Genomic DNA, 12488 nt, shown 5'->3' with positions numbered 1-12488 from the left:
CTGCACTCTAGGTGTTATGTAAATGATGTTAACATTGCATTGTTTGGGAGAATAATGACAAAAGGAAGTTTCTATATGTTCAGTAGAGGTATTTTTTTTCCTGGAACATTTTAAAAATGTCTGTAGTTGGATGATATGGAGGGCTATCTGTAGTAGCTTTATTTTATAGATGAGAAAATAAGCATGGAATACATAATTTGCTTGCCAGCATTACCCCAGATATTAAGTAGCCTGAATTTGAACTTAGATCTGCCTGATCATAAGGCTTATGTTCTATCTCTACTGAATACCATTCTTCTTCTTCTATATTGTCCCCACAGAAGCAGATCTTGTTTAGTAACACTAGCTGGTCATGTGTGGGCAGGGCATTCATGGTTTGTTTACTATTAGTTATTTGCAGCCAGGGAGTAGGGAGAGGAATGTAAGTCAGACAAGTGGGGGTGAGGAGAGGCACGTGTGTATTGGGTTGAGTACAGAGGGGAAAAAAGGAGTTATCATGAGCTACAATGTGATCTAGGATTTAATTTGACGTGTCTGTTCTTGGCCCTGGTTCTGGATGGTCTCTGGAACAACATTGACAAGCAGTGTCCAATCCAGTGATGGCATTCAGGGTCTGAATACCTTCAACATTACTTTACACCTACGCATGCATATACACATACACACATGCCATAAATATGAAGACAAATTCTTTAAAAAAAATAGCGTGCTAGAACATAAACCATTAAATCTTGAGCTGTCTTATAAAATGGACGGCTACCCCTTGATTCTAGTAGTGTTTCTCCTGCTTGTTCGATGACTTCAACTCCCCTTCAAAAGAGCCAACACTGATTTGGATGCATAAAGTAGGGAAGTTCGTCGAAAACAGCAAAGGGAAGAAAAGAAAGAGAAAAGGAAAGGAAAACCCATCTTAGTTTATACTTTTTACTAAGACCTTCAGGATTATGTAAAATGATGTAATTGTGTAGAAAGAAGTGCTATGGAATATTTAGCCATGTAAAATTTCCTTATTTTTCTTTCAGTGAGCAATACTAGTAACAAGTTGTAATAAAACAAGCCTGACTTGCAAAACCATTTAATCCCAGAGGGAATGTGACCCAGATCAGGGAGGGGCAGAGCTCAGGAATGAGTTGCTAAGTTATGTTCATTCCAGAACTTCCTAGGCTTCACCTGCATCTGAGTGATGACCAAAGCATGTTTTTCTTTGGTCACTTCATTCTGATGGCTCTACACTCACAAGAATGGCAGCTAGGCTGAGCATGCAATTCCTAAGAGCATCTCATATGTACAGGCTTGGGAATTCAGTGAGTTGACAGGGCCAAGAGAAGTTCCTGTCCCTTCCATGCCAAGTGTGTAATAATACCAGTACCCTCCAGGAACTGGAGGCAATAATGCTGATCAGACGTTTCCTAAGGAATAAACCAATGATTATAGTCAGCCTGAGTACTCAGGAATAACAGGAGGTTTATAAAGACATACTTTCAACTACAAATTAGTTATAACACAACTCTCTTGTAAGACAATTGGGCCATGCTTTTTAAATCCTTTAATTTTTTGATTGGAAGGCATCATAAATGTGTCAAGAATAATTATTGTTATAAAGATTTTTGTTTTCTATTATATGGGACCAAAATACTACAAAGGAAGAATAATTCTTGACCATGTATGTAGTCCTTCATTAAAACTATCACAAAGCTGCCTTTGGGAGAGCATTGGCAGTCCCTTCTCTACTAATTCAACTACTGTGGTGACCCTAGGGAAACTCTGGTCAAGCTCTGGAAAACCTGGGCTGGTAACATTGACAGTGTGGTAGGCAAGGACAGACCACTTTAAATCATCTCTCATATTATTTGGAAGGCAAGAACCAGCCATACTGGTGGAAACAGACCTGGTGCCTTTTAACATCCATCCTATAATATAATGCTGTGATTCTTAGCTGTTTTCCTCACTCCAGTTTCAAATTTCTAAATGATGTTATTCACGACGATTGATAGCCGAGGCAGTAACTGCAGAGGAGGCATAGAAGGAAAGAACCAATCTGACTGATGTATGAAAATTGTGCCTAGGATGCCCCTCCCTTAATTATCATAATATCTCCAGCTCTTTTGTTTGATTCTTTTGACACAGGATCTTACTATGTAGCCCTGTCTGGCCTGGATCTCATAATGTAGACCAGGCTGGCCTCATATCTACAGAAACCTACTTATTTCTGCCTCACCACACCCAACAAGATCTCAAGTTCTAATGGAAATTAACCACTTTTGGCAGTCTTTCCCTCATTATCTACCCGGAAGTATTTACATTGTCTCAGTGGAGTTATCCCAACTCCCTTAATGTCAATTACTTATTTTCAATATCACAAAACGATGCTCTCGGAGACGGTTATTCTTTTTCACCTTTTTTTTTTTTCCTTCTGAAAGCCTTCGAGATTGCGTCGGAGTCCCTGGCTCCTGAATGGGACTCGGGAAGCAGAGAACTTCACATAAAGATGCCCATTACCAGACCTTGGTTGATTTTAAGGCAAACAGTACTGGAGAGGCCCAGGGCAGACCTAATTCCGAATGAGCGTCCGGATCTGTGAGCTAGTGTTGCTTCAGCATCTCGCCGTGTGTTTGTGGGGAGGCTGCTCTTGGCTCCTCCCCTGCCCAGTCCACACTACCTTTCGCCTCCGCTTTTGCGTAACTATATTAATAGAAGGGAACACTTCACATACTGGCTGGCGCTCGGGCCCCAGAGAGAGGCTGGCTGTGGCTTGGCAGGTGGGCTTGTAGCAGGAGATGGGTGGGGGAGTGGGCGGAGTCACTCCGGAGTGGCGTCCGAAGTAGCCAATGGCAGTACGTGGCAGGGGCGGGACGGAGGCCCTGTGACCGGTTAGCCAATGGAGGATGAGCAACTGCTGGAGCGACCTGCTGACGTGAGGAGCGTTCCATTCCGCCAGCGGTGGGCGGTTGCCACAGCTGGTTTAGGGCCCCGACCATTGGGGCCCCTTGTCAGGAGGAGGCACCCTCCCTGTCAGGGAGAAGTCGCTACCACCTTTGGCGGCCGACGCGATCCCCGGGGACAGTGCACTTTCTGCCCTCCGCTGCCGGCCGAGTTCGGTCTCCCTCATCCAGGTAAGAGGGGGTGGGGGTGGGGTGGGGGGTCTCCGGGGCTCCGCTGTCTGGAGGGCTGCATGCCCCCCTTCAGCTCCGCTGGGACCCAGGGACGTTGGCACCGCCCTGCTCGCCTCGCCAGCCGCCAAGCCCCTGGCCCGGGGTGACTACACGTGGCGGGGCGTGTGTGAGTGTGTACGAGCTTGTGGACGCGTGTGCGTGTGGATGTGGCGCGCGTCCCAGTCAGCCTGGGGCGGTGGTCGGCTGCGTGGCGGAGGCAGGGCGGGCCTCCTGAGGCCGGGCCGCTGCACAGCCCCGGCTTCTGGCACTGGGCGGCTGAACCCGGTTGGTCGCTGCTTTCCGAAGGATTTTCCTTTTTCTGCTCCCAGGTTGGGCTCCCCTTCCTAGTCTGTGTTCTCCTGCTGGGTCAGTTGAGGAGGAGGAGATTGTTTGCCAGGTTAGTTTTACACAAAGGAAGTGATCTTTGCACCTCTGGGGCCCCCTCCCCTTTCCCAAGCCTGACACCTTTCCATCTCGCAGCTCAGCTCTTAGTCCTCTTTTGGACCTTTGCCCTCTCTAGCTCGAGAATGATCTCTGGCTGGTTTCTTGCTCATCAGGCTGCAGGCTTCCGCCTCATTCTTGCCAGCATGGGGCATGTGGTGCCAGTAAATAGAGGACACAGCCCCACACCTGAGAGGAAGAGAAGGATGACAGTGACTGGGAAAGGCTAGGTAGGCCTGGAAATCCAGGATGCTGACTGGAAATGGTATTGGTGACATGTCCCAGGAAGCCCTCAAGGGACTTACCTTAGCTGCTGCCACCGCCCTCAGCCACCCCTCACCCCATCATCAGATGCCAACCATTCCAGAATCTCGCCTGTTAAAGGAAGCCTTTTATCTACAGGGTGATGTGGTTTTTTAAGAGTCCCTCAAATGCTAAGCTAGACCAGCAGGACTGTTTCATTTTAGGACTCAGGAAGTTACAGAAGGTTTGATTCGGGGAAATCTGTTTGGTGTAAATATGATGTGTGTATGTGTCCAGAATGCTCAGAACATCCTACCCCAGCCAGAGGGTTACTTTTTCCCTCCTGTAATTAGTATTTTGAATGGTTGATTGAAAGAAGGTGGAGCAGATGAGGGATGGGAAGGGCTGCTTAGGGACAAACAACAACAACAAGAAAACAAAAACCTGCTAGTATTCTTTTTATAGGTCTCTTAATGAGGACTAAAGAATATTGTGGTGGAGTGGAATGTGCCAGGGACTGGAAGTCAGTAGGCATGCTTTCTCGTGTCAGCTTTGTTGCTGGGTGACCCTGGGTATGTTATAGCGTCCCACTGGTCCTCAGTTTACTTATTGGTAAAGTATAGTAATTAGGGTGGCCACTTACAGAATTCCTACTTACTTCCAAGACTCACGATTAACCAAATCATCAGCATTAGTTTGGAAATGGGATTGACTATTTAAGAAATACTAGTTCCCTCCCCTTTTGGAGAACTGTTTTTTCTTTCGTTTGTTTTCCTCTCTAGAGAGCAAACACAGATTAGAAATTTCAAACTTCCCCCTTCCCACTCCTCCAGGCAGTGTTACTCTTTCTGTCTTGGGAAATGAGATTTCAGTTGCATTTCGTTCTTCTTGTCTCACGTTGCCTCCCCTTTGCTTTTTTTTAGGACTCTTGATAATGTTTGACCCCGTGGCAGCAGTAGTACCCGACGCAATTTCAAAGCCGAGCTCTGTCTCTGCTCTTGTGTAGTCGCCCGTTTTTGGACCAGGACCTCCAATCATGTCTGTGATGGTGGTAAGAAAGAAGGTGACACGGAAGTGGGAGAAGCTCCCAGGCAGGAACACCTTCTGCTGTGATGGCCGCGTCATGATGGCCCGGCAAAAGGGCATCTTCTACTTGACCCTCTTCCTCATCCTGGGGACGTGCACACTCTTCTTTGCCTTCGAGTGAGTTTTCATTGAATGCAGTTGTCTGGTGATGGTTAATTTGGGTCCCAGGAATGAAATGGTCTTTCCTGGCCATTTGTGGTGGTTCTTGCCTGACTTTATTCTTTTGTTGAACACTGTCTATAGGCTGTGTCTATTGAATTCACTGCGTTTGGTTATAGTAGGCTGTATATTCCATAAAAAGACCAAGAACGTTAGCGTCAGCTTCGTGGCACTGGTGGGGAGAACCCCTGACAACCAAGGGAGTTTGTCTTAATTATTCACCTCCTTTCATTGATTGTAACTTAGTGACAAATTGCTTCTTCCCTACCCCTCCCAAGTCTGGGAGTAACCCTCATTATTACAACACCACTCTACAATATCCACTTAATCTGCTACCTTGGGTCCGACTTTTGTAAGCCCTAGTTCTTACCTAGCTGTTAAGTTGAAAAACAAACTGAATTGGGAACCTGAAGATTGGTCCCAGTATCATCTGTTCCACAAAGGAACTCTGGGGATGCCGTATAGGTGCTCTTGAAGTGTGAGCTGTTCTTTCTTTCCTTCAAAAATCATTCAGTATTAAAAAAAAATCAACATTCTGTGTGATGTGACACCTAGTACTAGAGACACTGTTTGAAGTCTGTGTAGGTCACTGCTGCAGGGAGGTGGCCAGTTGGAGTCTATCTAGTGCACCGTGAGATGACTACTGGGTATACTGAGAATGATTCTACACTCTAGGGATGGGAGCCGTGCTAATTGTTTTGGGATTACTGTATTAAGGAGGACCTTGAGGAAACCAGAGGTGTACATACTGAGGCCACACCTGCTGTGAGCCTGCCATGGCTTGTGTTCATGGGTGACCTGGAAATAAGAGTTCCCATGCTGGGGTGTGGCTGGGAGATGCCAAGGGGGCTCCTTGGCCAAACTGAGTAGGTAATTAAAATGAGCTCCAGTCCATTGAGACTCACTTTTGTCTTCCTGTAAGGGTTACAGGCTTTCTCTGTGCCGCTCAGAGTGATTTGGGGACTCCTTTGCTAGACTTTTGATGTTGGCAGCTGGCTTGAGAAACAGCGGTGGGAAGCGTGTTCTAATGTTCTGTAACAGGGCTGGTAAAAGAAGATCAAATGAAGTCTTCGTTAAAGGTCCTTTTGTTGTTACTGCCGCTGACTTTGTGGAGGCTTTCCATGAAGTTAGGGAGGCTGTTGAAGGCTTGTTACCTGGTTTACATTCTGAGTTTTACAGCTCAGTGTGTGTGTGTGTGTGTGTGTGTGTGTGTGGACATGACCATGTGCTTATGTGTGCTACAAGTGAGCATGTGCAGCCAGGCAGAAAACAGAAAACAGTTTGTTTTTTTTCCTTCAGCTCACTCTCCTTTCTCCAGTTTCCTTGCTTCGTTCCTCTTTTTCTTCTGGATGGAAGTACAACGTTGAATTCTGCTGTCATTCTCCTTCTCTCTTGTCCTTTTGGTCCCCTCATCTCTGCACTTAGATGTTTATGATTGGAATTTTTCACGACAGAGATGAGACTTGTTTCCAGGCTCTGAGTGAGGTGGTAGTTCTGGGACCAGGAAACCTCTGGTTTGGTCAGAGAAACATGGCCTTACTCGTTTTTTGTACCTGGAAGGCTTAAAGAGACTGTGACTTGGATCTGTTCCACTAAGGCCCCTGAAGGCCTCTGAAAAAAAACTGCCCATGGGATGAAGCTTCTAATTAGCTAAATTGCTGTTCAACAGAGGCTTATCAGTTTTCTTCCAAGATGACTCCCATTTCACAATTATTTCTTGGAGTTTTTCTGTAGATACAAAGTTTTGTAAAACTGCCCCGAGTTCCAGCTGTCTGTTTGAAAGAGTAAATATTTCAAAAGTAAAGGCTGGGGGAGGGAGGGAAGGAGGAAGTAAATGAGTTAGCTTAGTAGTGGAATGGGGAAGTGTAAATCTGAACAAAGAAAAGAAGACTCCTGTGATGAATGCTTTAGGTGATGAATGCTTTTAATAAGAAAGGTAGTGTGTGTGTGTGTGTGTGTGTGTGTGTGTGTGTGTGGCACATGCAGGCACATGGATAATCAAATGGTGGCTACTTTGTATCTATCTAATGGTAGGCTGTACAAGGCACAACCACCTAACAATGCGGAATTGAGTCTTTTTTCTGGTTGACTAGTCTATAATTTACTCTCTGGAGGACAGAGTTGGGGCTCTACTGTTAATATTAAGATGCAATGAAACCTAAGGAAACCAGATGATCCAGTCCCTAATTTCAGGTGGGTGATGATGACATTTGACATTGCACTTGATTTTAGCCAAAAGACCAAGACGTGGTAGGAGTGCATATTTGAATTCACAGATTGCTGTCTGTTTTCATTCTTAAATTATCTGTGTCTAGACTCCATATCCTCTAGCTGTTTCATTTTTACCACCCAGGAAGGGAGTTCAAATCTTGATACACATCTGGATGTGCTTTTTATCAACCAGGTCCTGTTGGCAGCAGGTGCTTAGGAACAAGTGTGAGCAGATTCATGGCTGTATTTGGCATAGCTGTGGAGCAGCCAGATGGCTTGAGCAGTCTGGTCAGTCATGTGGGTGCCCCTTCATGAAAAAAAAAATGTGCAGTGTTGGTCCTAGTGCCAGCCTTGCACTTTGACATTTTACAAATTTCTTTTACAAATCTTGGGTGTTCTAAGGAGAGAGCTGTAATTTTAAGTGGACAGGTTGTATGTTGACTACATAAATCAACCTAAAAGATCACTCACCTGGGAGGAGTTAGCACCAAACTGTTAGAAGGGTTTCTGAAGAAGTTAGGTGGTCATCCCTCAAGGTTGCTGTCACAGCTTGGACATTCAGTACGAAGTGGTTAAACCTCTGGGAGCTCTGTCTGAAAGGACACGAAGGTGCAAAGGGGGAGTGTAGATTACCAATAGGTCGTTGTATTTGTGGTAAGTATATATACATTTCAAAGGGAAGGGAAAAGTGTAAAATGCATAAAGACAAAGGGTTTTCTGATTAATTCTAGGGGTGAGGTATTTAGGAAATGTGCATGTAGATGCCAGTTTTAGCTTTCAGCACAAGGAACGATATTTAAGGCCTTTTGCTCAAACCCTGTCCAGCTTATGCCAGAACATTATAGCAGAATGACATTGACAACCTGTGAGCTGTCCAACTACTGAAAAGATTTTGTGATATTTGGTTTGACTCAACTTCCTGATGAAGTATTCAACTTCCTGATGAAGTATAGAGCTGGGAAAAAGATCAAACACATTGTTTTTGGAATGAACTTATAAGTGTTCTCTTTTAACTGTCTGACCGGATTTCTAGTGGGATCAAAGTCCCCAGACTTTTTATGTGGCAAGAAGGACTGCATGACTCTTGAGCCCTACATAGATGTGTCTTGCTGCTATGATTGGTGTTGATGCCCTCTGTGTGCTGTATATGGAGGAAATTGAATACAGGTGCTTTCAGACCCGTGTTTGTCAAACTGGTCCCCATGGGTTCTTTGGATGTGCATATTAGAAGAGAAGTCACTGAATTGGATAAACCAGAAAAGAGATTTATATTATTGCTTAGTAATTATCTCAGTTCTCCTAGCACACCCAAATTTTCCTCCTCTTTCAAGTTCCTTTAACTGTACATTCGCTCATTGTACCAAATAATGTGACATGTCTTACATTTCTGAGTTCTTACTTTGATGGGTTCTCATGTATCTCAGGACAGCCTTGAATTTCCGGTGTAGCTAATGATGACTTTGAGTTCCTGATCCTCTTGCTTCCACCCCCTGAGTATTGGGATTATGGATCTGTGCCACCACATCCAACCTGGCTGTTTTTCTGTTTCTATTATGCATACACTCTTCATTTGTCCTGTATAGCTTCAAGCTCTTTCAGGCTCAGGTGTTATCTCCTGTGTCTGTAGCCCCTTGTGGTGATCTGCACTGGAGTGGGTGGTCAATAAATGTTGCCAGGAGAATACATTCTGGATGCATTTAAAATTCCAGTCTTGACTCACAGCATGGTAGAGTTATAAAGGGCTCTGGAGACTCTCTCCATCCTTTTTGTGGTTTAGGAAATCAGGCCCACAGAAGTGAGCTAATTCAAGATCTGTTGAATGCTTATCTTTTGACTATACGGTTCTGAAGACATTCAGATTATTAAAGTTGTGTATGATGCCAAATGCTAGAATCTCCCAAACTCATGCTCCTAGGAAACCAAGGAATATTTTATAGAAAACTGACAGCATTCTGGCATGGCATTCTTGCAGGAGCACAGTGGCCTGTCTATATGTGAGCACTTAAATGTAAGATGCTTTGTGAGTTCATGAAGGATCATTGCCTCTATTGCCACTCCTAGGTCTGAATACCAGGATGAAAATTGCTGGGAGAGAAATAGAGCAAGGTGTGCTCCTTACCTAGACACTCTGTGGGTGCTCGTGACTGAGTAGCAAAAGCAGATCTGATGACAGTTAACCAGGTTTAAGGAAATACAGAACTACAGAGACCAAAGCCACACTTTGACATAGTAGAAATCTACTGCCTTATCCTAAAGAGCATCCTTCACTGAGACTGAGAAGAGTTGTAAAGGTGACTATCATGATCTCTGACCAAGAGAGTGTTCCTTTTCCAGTTACTCTGTGAAGGTCATTCTTGCATTTTATGAGGGTTACAGCTGTTCTGTACTTGACCAACCAAATGGAAGTTTTAGAATGCTATAATGGCCAATGGCCTCTTTGACATCAGTTTACTACAGTTCTTAGCTAAACTTAACTTTTTCCTTCTTTGAGATGAGGTCTCATGTAGCCTTGGTTAGCTTTAAATGCACTATGTAGCTGAGGATGACTTTGAACTCTTGATCCTCCTTTCTCTATGTTTTGAGTGCTGGTATTGCAAGCATGTGTCACCATGTCTGGTTTTATGTGGTGCTGCGGATGGAACCTCAGGCATCCTGAATGCTAGACAGGCAGGATAGCAACTGAGCTACATCCCTAGCTGTAACTATTGATAATGCATGCTCTTTGAAGATGAGTTTCCAAAACAGTTTTATTTTCTTTAATAATTCTTAATGGTTCTGTCATCCAGAATTCCTCTGTATGGTTTTATTCTCGCCTCACCTTTTGGGGTAATGGCTTACTTACTGTCAATCTGCTTTTAAAATTTCAGCTAGATGAATATTGTTTTTTCTGTCCCACCCAAGGCTTCACAAGTGTCCTCCTATTGAGCTATATACCCTTACCCCCTAGAGGATTATAGTCTTTCCTTTCTTGAGATGGCAATCTCTTTATGTTGTTCAAAAGGCTTTGAACCCTCCTACTTCAGCTTCCCAATTATATGGAACTATAGCCAAGAATGAGAGCCAGTCATTTGTTTGTATGTTTGTTTGTTTTTGAAAGGGTCTGCTTAGTCCAGCCTGGCCTGCAACTTTCTTGGTAACCCACACTGGCTTTTAATCAGTGATCTTTTTTGTCACGGTCTCCTGAGTGCTAGGATAGTGGGTTTGAGCCACCATACCAGTTTAGAATGAATCTTAATTAAGTATGCGATTCACTATTTTGGAAAAGGTGAGCACAAAGAACAAAGATGTTCTCAGCAATCTGACATGAGTTGAGGTGCTTACTGAGGGAGAAAAGAGACCTCAGAAGTCTTCCTCCTCAGAGATGTCAGAGCTAGTATTGTTTAAGAATGAACAAAGGAGGCACCTTGTGTCTCTTGCCAAATCAGGAAGCTAGGTAATTCAGTGTAATTAGTGGGATGTTTCTGAAATGGAGCAATGAGAAGACAGGAGCCTTGTGATGATGATTAGATAAGGCTAGTTAATGGAAGGCCTTGGAATACTGGTCTGTGGACTTTGGGAATATATATAAAATACATAGTTGGCAGCAGTACCAAGTTATTAAGCAGGGGTAAACTATGATTGAAGTTTAAAAATTGTCATTACAACTAACATTTGACAATTACTGAATAGATTTACCTAGATACAGATTATGTATCTCCTCAAAAGAGAATTTGTATCACCACAGAATAGAAAATGCCCATTTAGTTAATGTTCTTCATTTCTACTGAAGCAAATTTCTACTGAAGCAAAGGAAGGTTATGCATTTTCCTCTGACCTTTATGTAGCAAAATGTCTGGAGGTTAATTTTCAATTAAGTTTTTAGTGTTAAAAGGGACTTCTTCCCTTTCAGCAGACTCTGAGTATAGCTATGATAACCTTGAAACTGTGTTCTGGGTGATAGTTCTAACATGGTTAGAGTCTTGCTAGTCTGTTTGGACTCCCATCACAAACTACTATAGACAACAACAGAAAATTGTGTCTTCCAATTCTAGAGGCTAGAGAGCTTTAGGTCAAAGTGCTGGCAGAATCAGGGTCTGATGAGGACCTAGTTCATAGCTTAGATATGGTTGTCTTCTTGCAGTCTTCTCATATCATAGAAAGGCAAGGGAGCTCTTGTTAATATGAGTCATTAATCTGATTTGTGAAGATGGAGACTTAGGTGACATAATCATTTACCAAGGGTTTCACCCCGCCTGCAGATGCTATTGAATCGGGGGTTGGGATTTCAGCATGAATTTTGTGGAAACAAAAACGTTCAATGTATGCCCTAAGTAGTGAATAAGGAGACAACTAACCACCTATATCTGGGAGGAATTAAAGCGAAGTGTTATTTCTATCATGTTGGATAAAAGGGCATCATTGGGCTCAGATCCTTAGGCCCTTCTTGCTGTTAAAAGCACAGCTCTTCCTTAAAGCCATCCTTAACAGCTGCTATTGGAACAGTTTCAACAGCCACCAGCTCCCCAAGAGAGCTCTTTCCTGACCACTTACAGTCCAGAGAGTCTGAATCACCATTCTAACACTTGATTATTGGTCTCATCTTATGCTGTAGCTGTTTCATATGTTAGTTATGTTTTCCCCAACAAAATTAGCTCCTATTTTTCTTGTTCTTCAGTTGTTAGACCAATAAATACATGTTGGCTTATTGATTGCACTGATAAAAGAACAAACAAAGCATTAAAAATGTAAGAAGAAAGCTATTAGGGACTTAGAGGCAGAATGTTATATAGAACAGTCCAAGATTGCAGTCTGCGAGGCAGAGCCCTAACATAGAATCTATTTGGTCTCTTACCAGCTCCACTCATGAATCTATTTTGAGAATTTTTTCAAGTGAATTGAAGTCTGTGCCATTACTATCATTCCTCCAATGAACTAGCATGCTGGGGGTGGGGCATGGGGCATGATGCACTAGCCTAGCCTGGCACTGCTGGATACTGCTGGTCAGTACCAGCATGTGGCTCATGGGAACATATGGAAATCCACTATTCTAGCCCAGCTATGGAAGCCTGAGGTCAGTGAAGGAGTTGGGAGAGGATATTTTAAAATGATAATGCCCTTTCAGGTATCAGAAATGAATGCTTTAGTGGGCACGTGGCTTATTTATAAAGTAAGAATAGGAACTTCTCACCCCTGGAAGGAGGACAGCCTCCTGGTACT

At 43.7% G+C, this 12488-nt stretch overlaps 1 protein-coding gene across 3 annotated transcripts in view; it reads left to right on the top strand.

The window, feature by feature from the left end:
- Positions 1-2877: 2877 nt before the first annotated feature.
- Positions 2878-12488, top strand: part of Zdhhc9 (zinc finger DHHC-type palmitoyltransferase 9) — a 36308-nt gene continuing 26697 nt past the window's right edge. The window contains exons 1-3 of one of the 3 annotated variants that reach the window (XM_028887359.2): positions 2879-3113; positions 3482-3549; positions 4760-5039. In XM_028887359.2, coding sequence (XP_028743192.1) covers positions 4873-5039 — 167 coding nt within the window. In that variant the 5' untranslated portion in view covers positions 2879-3113; positions 3482-3549; positions 4760-4872. Of the gene's footprint in view, positions 3114-3481; positions 3550-4759; positions 5040-12488 lie in introns of all 3 variants that reach the window. The other 2 variants (XM_037198855.1, XM_028887358.2) reach the window with 2 other exon arrangements.

The sequence above is a fragment of the Peromyscus leucopus genome, chromosome X, assembly GCF_004664715.2.
Source record: "Peromyscus leucopus breed LL Stock chromosome X, UCI_PerLeu_2.1, whole genome shotgun sequence".
Lineage (NCBI taxonomy): Eukaryota > Metazoa > Chordata > Mammalia > Rodentia > Cricetidae > Peromyscus > Peromyscus leucopus.
The sequence above is the reverse complement of the archived record's forward strand: the minus strand, read 5'-3'. Positions and strand labels throughout refer to the sequence as shown.